General features: G+C 37.2%; 2 protein-coding genes and 2 pseudogenes across 2 annotated transcripts; 2 read left to right on the top strand and 2 right to left on the bottom strand.

Moving 5' to 3' along the window:
* Positions 1-761: 761 nt before the first annotated feature.
* LOC103869306 lies at positions 762-1,936 on the bottom strand (annotated as a pseudogene).
* A 6,905-nt stretch (positions 1,937-8,841) lies between these two features.
* LOC103869394 lies at positions 8,842-15,253 on the top strand (annotated as a pseudogene).
* A 313-nt stretch (positions 15,254-15,566) lies between these two features.
* Positions 15,567-16,417, top strand: LOC103869308 (early nodulin-like protein 3). The gene is made up of 2 exons (XM_009147365.3): positions 15,567-15,812; positions 15,872-16,417. Exons 1-2 carry the CDS (start codon positions 15,626-15,628, stop codon positions 16,300-16,302), a joined length of 618 nt encoding a protein of 205 aa, XP_009145613.1. The 5' UTR covers positions 15,567-15,625; the 3' UTR covers positions 16,303-16,417.
* LOC103869307 (protein disulfide-isomerase 5-3) lies at positions 16,361-20,476 on the bottom strand. The gene is made up of 15 exons (XM_009147364.2): positions 20,436-20,476; positions 20,123-20,213; positions 19,954-20,048; positions 19,675-19,732; positions 19,064-19,248; positions 18,920-18,977; positions 18,511-18,551; positions 18,349-18,423; positions 18,079-18,135; positions 17,798-17,864; positions 17,451-17,594; positions 17,140-17,361; positions 16,909-17,070; positions 16,745-16,822; positions 16,361-16,656 (listed from the first exon to the last, which is right to left on the bottom strand). Exons 1-15 carry the CDS (start codon positions 20,474-20,476, stop codon positions 16,579-16,581), a joined length of 1,452 nt encoding a protein of 483 aa, XP_009145612.1. The 3' UTR covers positions 16,361-16,578.
* Positions 20,477-20,942: the final 466 nt, after the last annotated feature.

Below are 20,942 nucleotides of genomic sequence, written 5' to 3' on the forward strand. Positions count from 1 at the left end.
TAGCTTCCTCTGTTTTCCTTCCAGTGGTGTTCCACTTCATGTACAGCTCCTCCTCTCCTTAGGCGTCAGTCTCGAGTTTATCCTTCTCGTCGTAAACATTAGAATTGATTTTTCCCTTACTTTAACAACTTTTCTAGTAATCAATGGCAACTTTCACAACAATCAAAACAAAAAGGGTTAAAATACTATAAAAAGACGCGGTTAATAGACTACATATTGTTAAGGACCGTGAGGCGGCAACACCGTACTAAAATATGAAGAACAATTAACAGTACAATATGCGATTGGTTATATACTAATTCAACTAAAAGTGGTTATATACTAATTCAACTAAAAGTTAAGAAATTCTCGTACTGACATGAATGAGAAGACAACATAACCCTCTTGTATTATGGTTATTTTGTTTTGTATTTTGCGAAAAATGATACCATTACTGGAATAAAAATATCACTTTTATGAACAATTTACTTTTGAACAGCTGCATAAAACTTCATAAACTCACAATTTTTCTTTTACGGATTTAAAAAGTTTTATTTTAACACTTGTAATCACTACTATATTAAAACTATTATGCACTTGTTGTCATGTGTTCTTTGTTCCTTCATTTCAACCTCAAAGATAACTGTATAATAGTTATGTCTTGTATGTAAGAATAACTGATTTCAAATACAATTTTGTTGATAGATAAACTAATACATAGTTGATCGTTCAAAAAAAAAAGAAAACTAGTACATAGTTGAAACAAATTAATCGATGATTCGTTTAATACAAAATTGAATAAATTAATCAATGATTACTTGGTCAAATTTAGAGACGAGGTAGAAGAAAGAAGAAAACGAAAGTAACACATACAACAAAACTCAAAGGGTCAATAAATCGAAAAAACTAACAAAATCAAAACCAGTTAATCAGTTAACGAATCGCAAAGAACACGATCAGATTCATCACAACAAAAACTGAAAAATAGCTTCTTAATTTAGCAGAAGAATCAGATTTCTTCATCTTAATCCCTTTCTTATGAGCCTTAACTCCATCACCGTTGACTTCAACATCAGCACCAACCTCGATCCTATACCTCTTAGTCTTCCAGAAGACAATCTTGAACCTCACCTGCGTATTCAAATCCATCCGAAAACCGCCGATCCATTAGGCAAAACCGCTCGTGAAACCGTCTGGTTGTTCAAAGGCATAGTATGTCCAGGCTTCTTGGCCTTCTTCTTGTGTCCCTGGTAGAATCTTGGCACTGTGTAGGTAGCGAGAGAGGAGTTGTTGTTGCTGGAGAAAGAAAGGTGGACATCGTCGTAGTAGATACCTAAGTCTCTGTTTGGATTAGCGAAACGAACCATGAAGTTGAGAGTTGTATTGAGCCGTGAATGTGAATCTAAAGATTTGTTGAGGGCAGGGACGTAAAAGTACTCGATTGAGCATTTGGGTTTGTCGGGACGAAGACTGAGCCATAAGAAGAGAGAAGTGAGACCAGCTGTGAAGCTGAAGCTAAAGCAGTAGCTACAACAGGTTTTGCCACCATTGTCTGTGTCTTGATCTTGATCCATTGCGTTTTAGATTTTTTGATAATTTTTGTCTGAAGGATTTAAAGATGTTTTATAGATTAAATTCTTTAGTCTTGTGATTGTTTTAGCTGATATGTCAAGTTGTCTCCTAGACACGACTAAGTAGGAGACATTAACGTGCATAGCCAAAATCAATTAAAAGAAGGCAAACTAATGGACGGTAATGAATTAAATAAATAAAATAATTGAATTATCATAAAGGACCAAAATTAGAAACAGATAGGGATATTATTCAATAACAGAAAACCGAATCTTATTACATTTTCGGAAATACTCTAGGATACGACTAAAAAAGTTTCTATCACAAATATAGACTATAAGAATCAAATGACCAAAATATTTCATTAAAAAGATAAATATACATTTATAACTCTAAGGTTAACTAATCCAAGTCTTAGGGTTTAGAGTTAAAAAGTGGAGTTTTGGGTCTGAGGTTTAAAATTTTATAAAATAGAAAATAAATATTAAATATTTGAAAAATAGTTTTAAAAAGTACTTTCGAATTACAAAAAGAAAATTTGAAAAAAAAATAAAAGAAATTCGAAAAAAGATTATAAAAAAAAATTTATAAAAAAGTTCGAATTTGAAAATATATAATCTAAAACTATAAAAAAATATTATTTTTTTTAATTTTTTTTTTATATATATATAGTATTAGTGTTTTTTTACCTATTAAATGAAATATTTTGGTCATTTTCTTCTTTATGATCTATTTTTGTGACCAAAACTTGAACATGATCTATTTATGAGAATTACTCTCTCATATCTCTTTCTCTCATATCTCTTTCCTAATTAAACACCAGTCACCATCAATAAAAACTTTAAGCAATTCTTTTTCATATGTTTAATTGACCCTACACTTTTTCCTTTATCGTAGATGCCACCTTTTCTAATAAAATTTGATCTTCCCGCCCACATTGATTACAAGATCTGACTACACCCACTAATGACCAATCCACTTATCTAAGCTCACTTCGAAGATACAATAGAGACAATTCAAGATTAAAAACGAACTAATTAATTTATAATCATTTATATTTGCATACTTATATGAAATAAACCAAAATATATAGTCTACTTATTTGTTCTACCTTCTTGATTCAAATTGGTATAATATATGATGCTGAAATAACAAAAAAAATAGTCTCTTTCGTCTCTTCATTATCCCAATGCACACACAACTCCTCCCAGACCGTGTTGTTTATCGACTTTGGGACCTTTTAATAAAAAAAAGTAAATTGTTAAATAAATAAAAAAATAGTTTAATAAATTAAAAAATTGTTTAATAAATTAAAAAAATTGTTTAATAAATTAAAAACAACCTTGTTTATTTCCCACTTCTTCTTTCACTCGTGGATCTGCTTCCCATAGTTGTCCATAACTTTATGGACGAAGTGGTGATAGATAAAGAGCGTATCATCGTAATTTCAGTTGAATTCTTGCGGAAAAAAACACACAATTAGTAGAAAATTTATATTAAAGATTAAAAATATAAGTAAAAAATTAGAATACTTACCGCAAACTGACGAAACCACAGATGCTGCTTGTGGGTAGGGAAGTCAGTGAAAGTCAGATGTCCCTTGTCGAGGGCCGAGTACATCATACGGTTGATCCATGCGCTGATCTCGTTCCTGGATCGGTTGAACCTAATAAAAAGAACAAATTATTAATAATGAATCAAATTTTGATAATACAAAATACGTTTAATTACCATGTTTGACCCCGTCCATGTGGATACGGAGTGAGATAGGGAAGATGGTCACAACCGGGCTGTCGAACCAACTCCGCAACACTCATCACTCCTGGAGGACCCGGAGGAGCAGGAGCGGGTGCAGCAGCGGGAGCAGGAGCGGGTGCAGCAGCGGGAGCAGGAGGAGCAGGAGCGGGTGCAGCAGCGGGAGCAGGAGGAGCAGGAGCGGGAAATGGAGAGGGAGATGTATGGTAGGAGCTGTGGGGCGAAGCGAAATCCTGAATCTGGTTGGACGAACCCCAAGACTAGCTCCCCGTAGCACCACGACCACGACGCTGTCGAGGCCGGGTCTGATCATCATTAGACCTGTAAATTAAAAAAAATATATTTAAAAATTAGTTCTAATAATTTTAATAAATAAAAAAACATATTTAAAAAATAGTTTTTAATCACAAAAATATAAATAGTTTAATAGTTACAAAAAATAGTTTTAATAAATAAAAAATAGTTAAATAATTACAAAACATAGTTTTAATAAATAAAAATAGTTTAATAATTACAAAAAATAGTTTTAATAATATTAAAAATGTTTAATAAATATAGAAATTTATATTATATATATATATATATATATATATATATATATATTTTTAAAAAAAAAAATTCCAAATAATAGTTTTTAATCACAAAAAAAGTTTTATAGATATTAAAAATGTTTAATAAATATATAAATGATTTTATAATGCAAAAATTAGATTTTATATACAAAAAACGTTTTCATATTATATATACATAATTATCAATTAGATTTTTATAACCACAAAATTAATAAGAACTAAAAAAAAAATTCCAAATCAAGTGAATACCATAATCAAACTCGATTTTACACAATCCTACCATTCACCCTAACAAAAATCTATAAATATCATTCCAAAATCATCAAATCTACTTAAAAACCTAACAAATCTAACCTAAGAGAGTGAGATAGGGTTCATACATGATGCAGTGACTGAAATTGAGGAGGATTAGGGCGGATTCGCCGGAAATCGTCGAGAGAGAAAGGAGGAAACGGCGGAAATCGCGAGAGAGAAGAGAGAGTTCGACGGAGAGGAAGAGAGAAATGGGGAAGAAGATCTGGTTCGACCTAATAAAATGAGGCGTCCGACGGAAAATATCCATCGGAATTTCCTCGGAATGATTAAATATTTCCGTCGAAATTTCCTCGGAAATCATTAATTCAATTTTCGCGAAATATTTGGCAGTTTGGTTTACCCGGTAAAATGAAAATATTCTGAGGAACCATGTTTCTTCGAAATACCCTTGGTAATTACCAAGGAAATTCCGAGAAAACAGGGTTTGGGGTTTCAAAACATCGATTTTTTTTGCCGTATTTTATTTCTTATACAATTGTAATGCATACCATTGAGGATTCTTTGTATAGATGATCATAAATCATGAAATAACAAAATTTCAAAAATATTGTAAGTATTCCCTTTACCGTTTATTAAAGTGTATAAGTGTTTCTCTTATGTTGTGTGGTTTTCGTTCATGCAATCGTAAAAGTGTTTGTTATTGGGTAAAACACCAAAGTTTGACTTCATAATCTGGTTAAGACACTTAATGAAGGTTATATATGTGTTATTCAATCCGCAAAACGTTGTTTTCGGTTAAAAACCCTAGTTCCTCGGAATTTCCAAGGAATATTCTGAGGGAAATATTGGAATTTCCGAGGAAACCCTTATCTTCCTCGGAATTCCGTCGGAATATTCAAATCCCTAAATCGACAAGGTCTATTCCGAGAAAATTCCGAGGAAAACCTATCTTCCCTCGGAATTTCCTCGGTATACCTATTAAAAAAAAAGTCGATGCTAGTCTGTTTCCGAGTCATCTTCACCAAATGAATATGAATCTGGATCTTGGTGAAACTCTCCAATCACTGGTTCATCCTCTACGTGAACGGCGGCATCCTCTACGTGAACGGCGGCTTCCTCTCCGAAGTCGGTTAAATCGACTACAAGGCCAACTCCAGCTAAATCTTCTGCTGCACTTAAGTTGTCGGATGTGCTTGGTTGTAGTGGGTCTTCCAGCTCAGAACTTCCTGGAACTCGGCCTCTCGGGTTGAGTCTTGTAACAGTAACCCATGGATCATCTCTGTTCCTTACTCGGGGGTACTTGATATAACAGACCTGTAACATTTAAAAAATTATTAGTAAAATTATAAATTAATACACATGATGGTGAATCATTCTGAATAATGAACATTTAATTAACTGATCGGCTTGAGAAGCAAGAATGAAAGGATCATAATATTGCAGCTTTCGCCTCGAATTTACTGATGTAACACCAAATGCATCTGTTCTCACACCTCGATCTGGAGTGTTGTCGTGCCAATCACAATAGAAAACAGTACAGCGCAATCCAACCATGCCCAAATACTTGATTTCTAAAATTTCATGTATGTGTCCATAGTATACATCATCTCCTGATGCAGAACAAACGCCAGCATCATAAATCGTACTCGGACGTCTCCTCTTCTGAGTTGTGAATGCATATCCTCGAGTACAAAATCTCGGATATGACTTCACAACAAAGTTTGGTCCAACGACCATCTCGCGTATCCAATCGTCAAATGTTTCACCTCTGGCCAAACCAGCAGACACCTATTAATAGTACATATATATGTTATATCAATAAATGTGAATTAGTATAAATATGTGATAAATGATATTTTAATTTGTTTAAAGCACTCACATAAGTAAACATCCATCCAGCAAATTCTCTTTGCTTCATTTCTTCTAGTTCCTCCTCTGTGGCGTATCTATATTCGAACCGCTTTTCTGCCATGAAAATCCTGTACATATGATGACAATAATATAATTAATTAAGATTTAAATTTCAACTTGTTAAAATAAAAATTTGTAAGCTAATTTATTTACCTCTCATATTGAAGAACATCTTCGCAGTTGGTGATCAAATATGTTTGCAAATGACTGCTCTCCTGCTCAGCAAGTCGACGGTCCTTTTGTTTTCCGCTAAGTCGTCCAACGTCTTTGAAAATGTCTGGAACCGTAACATCCGTTCGCCTCTATCATCATGCCGAGCAGGTCTTCTGTTTTTGGTCTGAAATTATGCTGGAAAGTAGTACTCGGAAAAGTTTGAAGTTTCTTCATTGATCATCTGTGCGACTATAGAACCTTCCATCCTACTTAAATTTTTCATCATCTTCTTCAAATGGAACATATACCGCTCATACAGATACATCCATCTATACAGCACAGGACCACCAAGTTCCAATTTTCTTGCCAGGTGAATAACAAGATGCTCCATAACATCAAAAAATGAGGGAGGAAATATTTTCTCAAGGATGCACTGAATCACGGCTATGTTAGTCTTCAAATTTTTAATACCTTCAAGAGCCACTGATCTCGTGCATAAATCGCGGAAGAAACCACTTATCCCTGCAATTGCTTCATGAACATTTTGTGGTAATAGTTCCTTGAAGGCAAACGGAAGGAGGCGCTGCATCATTAAATGGCAATCGTGACTTTTTAAGCAAGTAAACTTTCTTTCCTTTCTGTCGATATAGTTACGCAAATTAGATGCGTAACCGTCTGGAAATTCCACATCGTTTGAAATCCAATCAAAGAACGCATCTTTTCCCTCTGCATCAAGTCGGTATATGGGAAAAAGAGCCCTACCATTCTCATCAACATGAAGTTCTGAACGAGCACATATATCAAGTAAATCCAGGCTTGACTTCAAATTATCATTTGTTTTACCTTGAACATTAAGGATCGTGTTCATGAGATTGTCAAAAAAGTTCTTCTCAATATGCATGACATCTAAATTATGCCTTAGCAGATGATCCTCCCAGTATGGTTGATCCCAGAAAATACTTTTTTTTTGTGCCAATTATGTAGGTCTCCAACAGCATCTACCGGAAAACGCTCATGTCCACCGACGTCTGGCGTCCTTTCTGCACCAAAATCTCTTAGTTGTGTCTTCAAATCTTTCCCACAAATTTTCGGAGGTGGACTGTCAAACACCCTCTTGTTCTTCGTAAACAAATTCTTACTCTTACGATATGGATGATCAGGTGGTAGGAATCTACTGTGACAATCAAACCAACACGTTTTCCTTCCGTGTTTTAGTTGGAAAGCATCAGTGTTATCTTGACAATATGGACATGATAGCCTTCCATGCATTGTCCATCTAGATAACATACCATATGCTGGAAAATCACTTATTGTCCACATTAGTACTGCCCGCATTTGAAAGTTTTCTTTACACGAAACATCGTATGTTTCAGTATCTTGAGCCCATAGTTGTTGCAACTAATATATTAGTGGCTGGAAAAACACATCAAGTGATCTCTTAGGATGCTCTGGTCCGGGAACGAGAATCGAGAGAAACAAAAACTCTCGTCGCAAGCACAAGTTTGGGGGTAGGTTATATGGTGTAAGAATGACTGGCCATAGAGAATACTGTCTTCCACTCTAGCCAAACGGGCAGAAACCATCAGTACATGTTCCAAGGTAGACATTTATTCTCTCATACGCAAAGTCGGGATACTTTGATTGGAAATGCTTCCACGCTTTTGCATCTGAAGGATGTCTGATCTCACCATCTGTTGAGTGCTCCGCATGCCATCTCATTGGTTGCACTGTGCGTTCAGACAGATACAACCTCTGCAACCTTTCCGTCAAAGGCAAATACCACATCCTTTTATATGGCACTAGAACTCTTCCACTCGTATCTTTATAACGAGGCTTCCCACAAAATTTGCATGTAACCCGCTGTTCATCCGCCCTCCAATAAAACATGCAGTTGTCGCTGCATACATCTGTTACCTGATACGATAAACCAAGACCAGCTACGAGTTTCTGAACCTCGTAGTATGAACCAGGAGCTACATTATCCTCGGGTAGAATACTTTTTACAAAATCAGCAATCGCATCCACACAGTCTTCAGCCAAATTATAATCTGTTTTAATGCCCATCAATCTTGTAGCAGATGATAAAGTTGAATGACCATCTCTGCAACATTCGTACAATGGTTGCTTTCCAGCATCCAACATATCATAAAATCTCCTAAATTCTGCATTGGATAAATCTTCCCCTCTAAAATGATCATTTACCATCTGCTCAGTACCTACACCATAATCTACATCCGTTCTAATTGGTTCTTCTAATCTAACCGCTGGCTGAGGTCGCTAGTACTACCATGTTCATAATCAGTTTCCCCATGATGATACCAAATTTTGTAACTTTGTGTAAACCCACTCAAATATAGATGAGTCCAAACATCCCACTCTTTAATAACCTTTCTATTTTTACAATTAGAGCAAAGACATCTTAACATACATGTTTTTGCTTCCGGTTGTCGGTGAACTAACCCCATGAATTCGGTTATACCTCGTTGGTATTCTTCCGTAACCAATCTCGTGTTCGGATCCAAATGAGGTCGATCGATCCAAGAACGAAAATAATTTGAAGAAGACATGTTTTTTATGAATCAAATTCGTGCGTAAAGAGAGTAAGAGGGAGGATGAAGATATGGAGTGAATGAAGAGGAAGAGGGGTGCTTGTATTTATAGTTGAAATCCTGCCGACAGACCGAGGAAATTCCGACGGAATTCCGACACCAACGGCTAGTTCGTCGGAATTTCCTCGGAATTTTTAAAATCCTCCAACGGCTCTTCAACGGCTCTCTAACGGCTATAATATACCGTTTTATTATGTGATAACTACACATAGTTGATTCCTGGGAAGCGCAAAACGGTCTGGTGTTTTTTTCCCACGGATGGCCTTGCATCTGATAAGATTTGTAATGTCGGAGATGAAACCAAAACGACGCCGTTATGTTCTTTTTTTTCACACTGCTTTCGCTCGCTCTGGTATTCAAGGACACGTCAATCAATCAAGACAAAATAACTAATAGTGTAAAAAGTATTTCTGACCGCTGTTCAAAAGTAATCTGTACAGTTTTCAAATTGATCATGAAAAGACCACTAGTAAGTAAAAAGTATGACTAATAACCCTCTCATATTTTGACACGTACGCAATGTATTTATAACCCCCCTATGACGCTAGTGTAAATCGAAATACGTTACTATCACTGAATCCCCCCCCCCACACTGTCAAGCTCTGCAGACTTAAAAGGCCCTAAACCTTTTCTTACACTACACTACATACCGTTTCATTATGTGATTACTACACATAGTTGATTCCTGGGAAGCGCAAAACGGTCTGGTGTTTTTTCCCACGGATGGCCTTGCATCTGATAAGTTTTGTAATGTCGGAGATGAAACCAAAACGACGCCGTTATGTTCTTTTTTTCACACTGCTTTCGCTCGCTCTGGTATTCAAGGACACGTCAATCAATCAAGACAAAATAACTAATAGTGTAAAAAGTATTTCTGACCGCTGTTCAAAAGTAATCTGTACAGTTTTCAAATTGATCATGAAAAGACCACTAGTAAGTAAAAAGTATGACTAATAACCCTCTCATATTTTGACACGTACGCAATGTATTTATAACCCCCCTTTGACGCTAGTGTAAATCGAAATACGTTACTATCACTGAATCCCCCCCCCTCCCACACTGTCAAGCTCTGCAGACTTAAAAGGCCCTAAACCTTTCCTTACACTACACTACATACCGTTTCATTATGTGATAACTACACATAGTTGATTCCTGGGAAGCGCAAAACGGTATGGTGTTTTTTCCCACGGATGGCCTTGCATCTGATAAGATTTGTAATGTCGGAGATGAAACCAAAACGACGCCGTTATGTTCTTTTTTTCACACTGCTTTCGCTCGCTCTGGTATTCAAGGACACGTCAATCAATCAAGAAAAAATAACTAATAGTGTAAAAAGTATTTCTGACCGCAATTCAAAAGTAATCTGTACAGTTTTCAAATTGATCATGAAAAGACCACTAGTAAGTAAAAATAATGACTAATAACCCTCTCATATTTTTACACGTACGCAATGTATTTATAATCCCCCGTGACGCTAGTGTAAATCGAAATACGTTACTATCACTGGATCCCCCCTCCCACACTGTCATACTGTCAAGCTCTGCAGACTTAAAAAGCCCAAAGGCCCTAAACCTTTCCTTACACTACACTACATACCGTTTTATTATGTGATAACTACACATAGTTGATTCCTGGGAAGCGCAAAACGGTCTGGTGTTTTTTTCCCACGGATGGCCTTGCATCTGATAAGATTTGTAATGTCGGAGATGAAACCAAAACGACGCCGTTATGTTCTTTTTTTTCACACTGCTTTCGCTCGCTCTGGTATTCAAGGACACGTCAATCAATCAAGACAAAATAACTAATAGTGTAAAAAGTATTTCTGACCGCTGTTCAAAAGTAATCTGTACAGTTTTCAAATTGATCATGAAAAGACCACTAGTAAGTAAAAAGTATGACTAATAACCCTCTCATATTTTGACACGTACGCAATGTATTTATAACCCCCCTGTGACGCTAGTGTAAATCGAAATACGTTACTATCACTGGATCCCCCCCCCCACACTGTCACACTGTCAAGCTCTGCAGACTTAAAAGGCCCTAAACCTTTCCTTACACTACACTACATACCGTTTTATTATGTGATAACTACACATAGTTGATTCCTGGGAAGCGCAAAACGGTCTGGTGTTTTTTCTCACGGATGGCCTTACATCTGATAAGATTTGTAATGTCGGAGATGAAACCAAAACGACGCCGTTATGTTCTTTTTTTTCACACTGCTTTCGCTCGCTCTGGTATTCAAGGACACGTCAATCAATCAAGACAAAATAACTAATAGTGTAAAAAGTATTTTTGACCGCTGTTCAAAAGTAATCTGTACAGTTTTCAAATTGATCATGAAAAGACCACTAGTAAGTAAAAAGTATGACTAATAACCCTCTCATATTTTGACACGTACGCAATATATTTATAACCCCCCGTGACGCTAGTGTAAATCGAAATACGTTACTATCACTGGATCCCCCCCCCCCGCCCCCCGCCCCCACTGTCACACTGTCAAGCTCTGCAGACTTAAAAAGCCCAAAGGCCCTAAACCTTTCCTTACACTACACTACATACCGTTTTATTATGTGATAACTACACATAGTTGATTCCTGGGAAGCGCAAAACGGTCTGGTTTTTTTTCCCACGGATGGCCTTGCATCTGATAAGATTTGTAATGTCGGAGATGAAACCAAAACGATGCCGTTATGTTCTTTTTTTCACACTGCTTTCGCTTGCTCTGGTATTCAAGGACATGTCAATCAATCAAGACAAAATAACTAATAGTGTAAAAAGTATTTCTGACCGCAATTCAAAAGTAATCTGTACAGTTTTCAAATTGATCATGAAAAGACCACTAGTAAGTAAAAAGAATGACTAATAACCCTCTCATATTTTTACACGTACGCAATGTATTTATAATCCCCCGTGACGCTAGTGTAAATCGAAATACGTTACTATCACTGGATCCCCCCCTCCCACACTGTCATACTGTCAAGCTCTGCAGACTTAAAAAGCCCAAAGGCCCTAAACCTTTCCTTACACTACACTACATACCGTTTTATTATGTGATAACTACACATAGTTGATTCCTGGGAAGCGCAAAACGGTCTGGTGTTTTTTTCCCACGGATGGCCTTGCATCTGATAAGATTTGTAATGTCGGAGATGAAACCAAAACGACGCCGTTATGTTCTTTTTTTTCACACTGCTTTCGCTCGCTCTGGTATTCAAGGACACGTCAATCAATCAAGACAAAATAACTAATAGTGTAAAAAGTATTTCTGACCGCTGTTCAAAAGTAATCTGTACAGTTTTCAAATTGATCATGAAAAGACCACTAGTAAGTAAAAAGTATGACTAATAACCCTCTCATATTTTGACACGTACGCAATGTATTTATAACCCCCCTGTGACGCTAGTGTAAATCGAAATACGTTACTATCACTGGATCCCCCCCCCCCCCCACACTGTCACACTGTCAAGCTCTGCAGACTTAAAAGGCCCTAAACCTTTCCTTACACTACACTACATACCGTTTTATTATGTGATAACTACACATAGTTGATTCCTGGGAAGCGCAAAACGGTCTGGTGTTTTTTCTCACGGATGGCCTTACATCTAATAAGATTTGTAATGTCGGAGATGAAACCAAAACGACGCCGTTATGTTCTTTTTTTTTCACACTGCTTTCGCTCGCTCTGGTATTCAAGGACACGTCAATCAATCAAGACAAAATAACTAATAGTGTAAAAAGTATTTTTGACCGCTGTTCAAAAGTAATCTGTACAGTTTTCAAATTGATCATGAAAAGACCACTAGTAAGTAAAAAGTATGACTAATAACCCTCTCATATTTTGACACGTACGCAATATATTTATAACCCCCCGTGACGCTAGTGTAAATCGAAATACGTTACTATCACTGGATCCCCCCCCCCCGCCCCCCGCCCCCACTGTCACACTGTCAAGCTCTGCAGACTTAAAAAGCCCAAAGGCCCTAAACCTTTCCTTACACTACACTACATACCGTTTTATTATGTGATAACTACACATAGTTGATTCCTGGGAAGCGCAAAACGGTCTGGTTTTTTTTCCCACGGATGGCCTTGCATCTGATAAGATTTGTAATGTCGGAGATGAAACCAAAACGATGCCGTTATGTTCTTTTTTTCACACTGCTTTCGCTTGCTCTGGTATTCAAGGACATGTCAATCAATCAAGACAAAATAACTAATAGTGTAAAAAGTATTTCTGACCGCTGTTCAAAAGTAATATGTACAGTTTTCAAATTGATCATGGAAAGACCACTAGTAAGTAAAAAGTATGACTAATAACCCTCTCATATTTTGACACGTACACAATGTATTTATAACCCCCCGTGACGCTAGTGTAAATCAAAATACGTTACTATCGCTCGCTCTGGTATTCAAGGACATGTCAATCAATCAAGACAAAATAACTAATAGTATAAAAAGTATTTCTGACCGCTGTTCAAAAGTAATCTGTACAGTTTTCAAATTGATCATGAAAAGACCACTAGTAAGTAAAAAGTATGACTAATAACCCTCTCGTATTTTTACATGTACGCAATGTATTTATAACCCCCGTGACGCTAGTGTAAATCGAAATACGTTACTATCACTGGATCCCCCCCCCGACACCAACGGCTAGTTCGTCGAAATTTCCTCGGAATTTTTAAAATCCCCCAACGGCTCTCTAACGGCTATAATATATCCTTAGAATTCATCGGTTTTTTCCGAGGAATACATTTTTCTTCGGTATTCCATAAGAATATTTCGACGGATTGATATTTCCTCGGAATTCTGTCGGTATATTCCGAGGAAATTCCGAAGAAACCAAATTTTGTGTTTCCGCGAATTTCCTCGGAAATTCTTCAGGATATTCCGAGGATTTCATTTTCCGTCGGAATGTCCGTCAGAATACCGATGTTTTCTTGTAGTGGGATGCGAGGAGAGATTATAAACACGATGAGAGGAGCTTACACTCACAAGAGAGATCCATCTGAATGCCTTAACAGCAAAGCTGGACAGTATTACAAAGACTTAGACTTTTCTCAGGTCATGAACTGTCAGAAGAAGCCAGCCATTTCCGATTTGCCTCCTGAGAGGAAGGACGATAACGTGACAGGAAAGTTACCATACTGTTGCAAAAACGGAACTATTTTGCCACCTATTATGGATCCTTGGAAAGCTAGATCTATGTTTCAGTTGCAGGTAAGTAGTTAATCTCTGTTGTCTAAAACAGTATATCTACCAGGAATTAAGTTATTACCATTTGGAAACGGATATGGGATCATGTCTTAGGTTTCATTACAATAAAAACCGAACTACTTGTGAGTATTGCTCCCTTGAGAATTAGTTTGGCCTCGGTCCAGACACACCGTTACAAAATAAAAGTAAATAAAAATTAGGTAAGGATTCTCATAATAGATTTAAGGTTTTGAAGTTTTTTTTGTTCTCTCAATTTTTTAGGTTTTCAAGTTGCCTCCTGACCTAAACAAAACAGCTCTATGCCCACCTCAGTACAAATGCGGGCCACCGGTTCGGATTGACCCGTCGTCATTCCCGGATTCCAGCGGGCTCCCGGCTATAACATATGCCATAGCCAGCTGGCAAGTTGTATGCAACATAACCAAACCAAAAGCTCAGGCCTCAAGATGTTGCGGTCTCTTTCTCTGCCTATTACAACAACTCTGCAGTGCCTTGTAACACTTGCGCTTGCGGATGCAATGACATAGATACCGACACTTGCAATGCTGAACGTAACCCGCTACTCCTCCCTCCAGACGCCCTCCTTGTCCCATTCGAAAACCGAACCCTACAAGCTAAAGCATGGGCGAAACAAAACCACATGCCAATACCCAAGGAACTCCCTTGTCCTGATAACTGTGGAGTCAGTATTAACTGGCACGTTAACACTGATTACAGAGACGGTTGGACAGCTAGGTTAACCATTTTCAACTGGAGAGATTTCGCGTTTGAGGATTGGTTTGTAGCGGTTGATATGGATAAAGCAGGTCCAGGGTATGAAAACGTTTACTCATTTAACAGCACACGTGTTCCACCAAATAATAGGACTGTTATGTTCCAAGGCTTGCCTGGTTTGAACTATCTTGTGGGTCAAGTTAACGGAACCAATCCACTAAGAGACCCTGCCGTGCCTGGGAAGCAACAGTCTGTTATTTCCTTCACCAAGAAGAACATTCATGGACTGAATATACCTGGAGGCGATGGTTTTCCGACAAAACTTTTCTTCAATGGAGAAGAGTGTGCGCTTCCAAAACATTTTCCAAAGAAGAGTTCAGGACATAGACGTGGTATCAGTGTCTTGATGTCACTTGTTTTCGCTGTGGCAGTGGCTTTTGCACTAATGATGGATTAATTACTGAAGAAATAACTTTTGTTTGGTCTCTATAAGTGTTCATGAAGAAGATCCCAAAAAGCTCAGAACAATGTCAGCTATTTTTTTGACATGAAGAAGATCTTAGTCTTTTGATTTGGAGTTTTGTTCTTTTTTTTTTTTTTTTTTTTTTTTTTTTTGAGATCTCTCTTTTGTCTTTTAGATACAAAAGCAAAGATGCAGAACCAAGGAACAAAAGCTATTGAGAGAAGCAAGGAATAAGAGATTCAAAAACTAAAACACTTCTTGAAAGCAATGCTTTGCTTAGAATCTGAGAAAGATAATAAAAAGAGTTTCTCCGCAACATTTCCTCAAAAGCCACACCTTTATATAAACTCAAACGCCTTTCATCATATTCATATGTCTTATCAACCCCTATGACACACTAAATTCACATACATACATCTTAAAAAATGGTTGGAGACCTAAAGAACATGACGCTTCATGGGTTCGGTCTTATGTGTCTGTTCATGATCGTTAGCGAGGCCTACGCTAGAGAGTTTGCGGTAGGTGGTGCAAAAGGTTGGACCGTCCCTTCAGGTTCTCAAGTTTACAGTCAATGGGCAGAGCAAAGCAGATTCCAAATCGGCGACTCTCTGCGTAAGTTACTAATTAAACCATAATCACATGTGACACACTAACAATGTATGCAATTGCAGTGTTCGTCTACCAACCAAACCAAGACTCAGTTCTCCAAGTCACAAGAGACGCTTACGACAGCTGCAACACGGATGCACCAACCGCTAAGTTCGCTGATGGCAAAACTTCTTTCGCATTAACACACTCTGGACCATACTATTTCATCAGCGGAAACAAAAACAACTGCCAGAAAAACGAGAAGCTAGTGGTCATCGTCATGGCTGACAGAAACGGCAACACCACCACATCATCACCACCACTGCCGTCTCCAGCTCCTGCTCCCTCGGTAGAGTCCCCTCCTTCTCCACCGCCAATGACAGGACCCTTTGAGACACCAGCACCCACACCTACTCCAACTCAAGAAACTCCAAATAGTGCAGCTTCCCCATCTTCTTCCTTTGTGGCTGCTCTTCTTGTAGCTGCCTTTGCTTCCACTCTATTCCTACACTAAGTAGTTTCTCTTCTGTCTTCTCTTTTCAATCTTTTTTCAGTTGGTGTTTGGTGCTTGATTTATAAACATTTGTTTATCATGTAAATGAATAAAAAGTTCCACTTGGGTTGTATTATTTCTCAACAAACATAAAGAAACTAAGACAAGTGTCAAAACAAAACTTCTTTCTCTTATCTGAGTTTTTTCCTCTGTAGGAACAGCTGTTCCAAATAAAACAGACTGAGGTTCTTCTATGGTGTTATAGATTAATGGTAAACTCTAACCTCCAGTCTCCAATCAAAAGTTTTTCCCCAGCTCCACCTTTTTCACCAGTCTTATTGTATTGTGGAAAATAGAATCTAGTATTCCCGCTACCTGAAATAAAAAAACAAAAAAAAATCAACATTAAAACCACCATAGAATCTATGGTAGTATGATGAAGAAAGATTGAGAATATACAAACCGTGAAAACACCACCAATAATGGCGCAAAGGTTTGTGATGAAGTGTGAGAAGGACTTTGGGTTTTCAGTTATCATAATCTGCCAAAAAAACAGAACAACCAAGGAGTTAATTATAAAGAGGAGAGTATATATATTAAGAAATTTAAGAGAGATATTGACTGAACCTGCATGGGAGAGAGCTCAAAGTGAAACTTTGCAACGGGTAAGTAGTAAGTCTGAGCTATGCTGCTGTGAGCGGTGTATTCATATTCCTCAACCAATGAATGTTCTTGAGCTGTTCTTCTTGTAATGACCTCTGTCTTGACCACTTGAAGGTAGTGTTCGATCTGTATAGTGTATGAAACAATTAGATAAGGGTCAGTAAAGGTTTCAAGAATAGGTATGTTGGGACTTACAGTAACGTTGGCACCAAACTCGTGTTGATTAATGAATGCTTTCTCATTGAGCTTGTCATGGCTTTGGCCGATGTACGGCAACAAGCGCCTCATATCGGTCAACAACCTAGGTGAAAACATCCTCCCAAATGAAAGATGGCTAACAACATGCGACATGTTCATTTTAGAAGAGTCGAACGAATGAGCTCCTGAATGAGCTGAGATAATAAGGTTTCCTGGAACCTGAAACGTATCAAACATGCCGCAAATCAGTTACAGAAGGGACATTGAATCTGTCTTCACTTTTTTTTAGTAGTCGGAATTGATTTTACCTTCTTTACACGCACATAACCTTCAACCCTACAACCTCCTGTAACTGGTGCCTTTTTAAGATGTTTCAATGTCTTGTTGGATATACCATCCAAATCTAGCTTGTGGGTCTCCGGGTGGATAGGTGCCACCAGTTCATCCACCATCTGGAAGAAAGAAATAATCCTTGTGTATCAAACTTTTAGAAGAACATTTGCGCAATACTTACTCAAAACGCAGCAAAAGGATATGATGATGTGCATGTATATGTATATGTATATGTTGTATACCTGTTTTTATATAACCAGACTAACTAACAAAAACACACATAACATCCTAATCCCTTAAATGAAATTTGGATTTATCTTACCTTAACTATACTATCAGTGTCCCGATCTCCATAGTAAGATTCATGTTCGTGGTGTCCATGGTCCTCTCTGAATACAGCAAAACAGGTAACACTTTAATAAGAATATTTGCACAAGCAGATATGTGGTTCACAGACCCCCAAAGGAAGCTAAAAAAAAATGCAACAGAACAAAACATAAATTTAAGTTTATCGCTGCATTGCAACATAAGGTTAAGCAGAAGATATGACAAACTATAACTATGCTAGTGGCAGTTTAAACATCTTATCAGATGGTTTCTCACTTAAGGTCACTGCCTTTGCGGAAAATCCGAATAGATGGATAGCCTTGTATATGATTCCTGCAAAAAAATATAAAATCCAAATTTGTGTCAGATATCAAACGAGAAATTAGCTCCTCATGCATCCTTAAACAGCATTTATGAGAAAGGTGGGGTGAACAAGCAAGAAGGTAACTAACTAGCTTTTACTAAGCAAATTTAGAACAAGTCAATAAGTTTCATATTAAACCAAAATAACAAGAATATATGAGGAAACCATCAACGTGTTCGTACCTCTTACATAGCTCAGCTTCTTCTGTGCAATCAACGCTTCCGAGAAGAACACGCCCATCAGTTTCGGGATTATATCTGCAGCAGAATATTAGCAATAACCATGATCAGAATAATAGCGAAATTCACAACTTAATAAAATACAAAGAAGAGTCTAATGCAAACTTGTGGTATATAATTGAAGATGCTTTCTCCCACGACGGTTTCTGAAAGAAAACACAATAAGGAAGCTCAGCATAACCAGACATGAACGAATTTCTCAATGTTAGACAGGTACTGAGATACGTAAAAGCTACAAAATGACCAACGTATAATTAAAAAAAGAGATTTTCACATACAATTTGTAACACATAAATACACAAAATAAAAACAAAGTAAAGGTCCCTATGAAAATGACATGAACATGGCAGTCAAGAAAGTAATAAGGCAGATTCGTTCTCCCTCGTTCAAGCAGAAAGAACAAACTATGATGAGTACATCCAGTACTGGACCACTAGTGCTTGCATAACAGATGAAAAGACCATGAAATTGGAACTTTTTAGCCTAAGCGTAAGAAATTACTGAAGAAAATTACCAGACGGTTACTCCAGTAGCACCATGGTGCATTAAAGTTAACAATCAATAGAGGAAAGCTGCAAAAGAAAGCCAGTTTACGTTAATCCATCTTCAAATCCTCAGATAGTAATAGAACAACGGGAAAAAGAAACTGCATACTCACTGTTTTGAAAATGAATCAAAACTACTACTGACAAGTGGTACGGAACCATCAGGAATCTCTTCCTTAGTTTCTTCTCCGTGGTTGATGTCATGTGATCCATGGCCAGAGTGGAACTCTTCACCAGTGGTCTTTAAATGCGGATCAATTGGAAACTTGCGAATTGTTTTTGTTATATTCAGCCTATTCTGAAAATCCAAACATCAAATTTAGATCTAGGAGAAAACCATATATATAACATGCAGGGTATACATATATTTATCATAGCTCGGTTAAATTCAGCAAATGTTGCTTTCAAAACAGCTTCAAGTTTTCAACAACATGGCAATAACACTTGTTTGCAGTATGAAGGTATTATTAAGTTCCACCTAACTTTTATGATGACAATTACTAATATAAATGGAAGCGATAACCATTATATTAAATCCGGATCATAATAGCAAATGCTTATAGGTATTATTCTATAATGTATCATATAACCAAAGATACATATTCTGAAACTGAAGAAATGTCAAGACTTGAGCTTTTTCTCCAGCGTTTTTGCTTTTTGCAAAATGCAATTTGAAAGTGAGGAAGGGATACATCAAAATAGAGAGGTATGAGCAGAGACTTACAGTTCCCAAGACGTCACTCACATCAACGGATGCAAATTCACATGAAAGGGCAGGAAAACTACAAAAAAAGAATGAAGATACAAAACCAATGTCAGCTTATAGAGAACCATTATTATCCCCTCACATGACTCCAAGCCTATGACAATAAAAAAGAAAAAGAAGACAAGTTGAAAATGTGAAATTACCATAGCAAATCATTTGTCAAGAAAAAAAAAACATATCTGCATGATTCTAGTGACTGTGACAGAGAAGATTCGTTATCTAAACACAAAACCGAACCTGATGTTGAAATGAATGCGTAAGAAGTCGCCATCAGCGCTCTTGTCAACGACGACAGCTGTGGTAGTGTTGACCGCCAAATAACTACTCAGCTCCTGAAAGATAGAAATGTCACATCTTTGATCAAACAGAGACAGAGATGATGTTGTTAAAAAAAAAAGGATAATACCATTCCGAACAAAAGCATCATAACGAGAGCAGCAACAATGGATAAGCCAGCGCCTGACAGAGACGCCTCTGTCAAATCTCTCGGGATTTTCCTAAACAACAAGGGGCACCTCGAAAGTCAGATCCTTTATGTATTATTAAGAGAAAAGATTCGAACTTTCTCAACAATCAAGGATACGTACAACGAACCCACAATTCGAAAATTCAGAATAACCAAAAACGCGAAACGCATTCAATCTAAAAAAAATGTATGTATATGAAACAGAGATAACAGAGGATTGTGGAAACGGGAGAGAGAGGAGAGGATCACGCACCTGTAGAAATCCATGGATTTGAGTTTTGTAGGGGAAACCATAGCTGATGATGGATGAGAGTGAAAGAAAGAGAGGAGATCTATCTAGTGTGATAGGGAAGAAGATGAGTTCTCTCTTTCTCGCTTTCTCCTGTAATGCGGAATCCGTGAATCACCGTGAACTGAAGGAAACGAAACCGCTTTGCGTTTCAAATCTCTACCTTCTTTAAGCATTTGGTTTTTTTGGGTCCACCTCATACAATTAAGGTTTTTTTTTTGTCAGCACAATTAAGAGTTAATCTACCCATATTAAATGTGCACAAAAAAAGAAAAAATCTACCCATATTAATTGGGCTTAATTGGTGAGATAGTCATGTTTCAATGAAAAACTAAAGTTTGACCCGTACATCCGCACAAATGTTTAATTTAATAAAATAGACTTATATTTTTTTTTACAATATAAAATATAATAGTTGTACAAACATATATTCATATGGGTATTTATTCGATTTGTAAGTGTGATAAATGG

This window comes from Brassica rapa, chromosome A05 (assembly GCF_000309985.2).
Source record: "Brassica rapa cultivar Chiifu-401-42 chromosome A05, CAAS_Brap_v3.01, whole genome shotgun sequence".
Classification (NCBI taxonomy): Eukaryota; Viridiplantae; Streptophyta; class Magnoliopsida; order Brassicales; family Brassicaceae; genus Brassica; species Brassica rapa.

Excerpts from the sequence above, each read along its gene's own strand:
- LOC103869307 (XM_009147364.2), bottom strand. The coding sequence starts at position 20,476 with ATGGTTTCCCCTACAAAACTCAAATCCATGGATTTCTACAG. Across the intron at positions 17,595-17,797 it reads ACACTGATAGTATAGTTAAG|ATGGTGGATGAACTGGTGGC; the intron begins GTAAGATAAATC and ends TCTTTCTTCCAG. Across the intron at positions 17,362-17,450 it reads GTTATGTGCGTGTAAAGAAG|GTTCCAGGAAACCTTATTAT; the intron begins GTAAAATCAATT and ends GATACGTTTCAG.
- LOC103869308 (XM_009147365.3), top strand. The coding sequence starts at position 15,626 with ATGGTTGGAGACCTAAAGAACATGACGCTTCATGGGTTCGGTCTTATG. Across the intron at positions 15,813-15,871 it reads CCAAATCGGCGACTCTCTGC|TGTTCGTCTACCAACCAAAC; the intron begins GTAAGTTACTAA and ends ATGCAATTGCAG.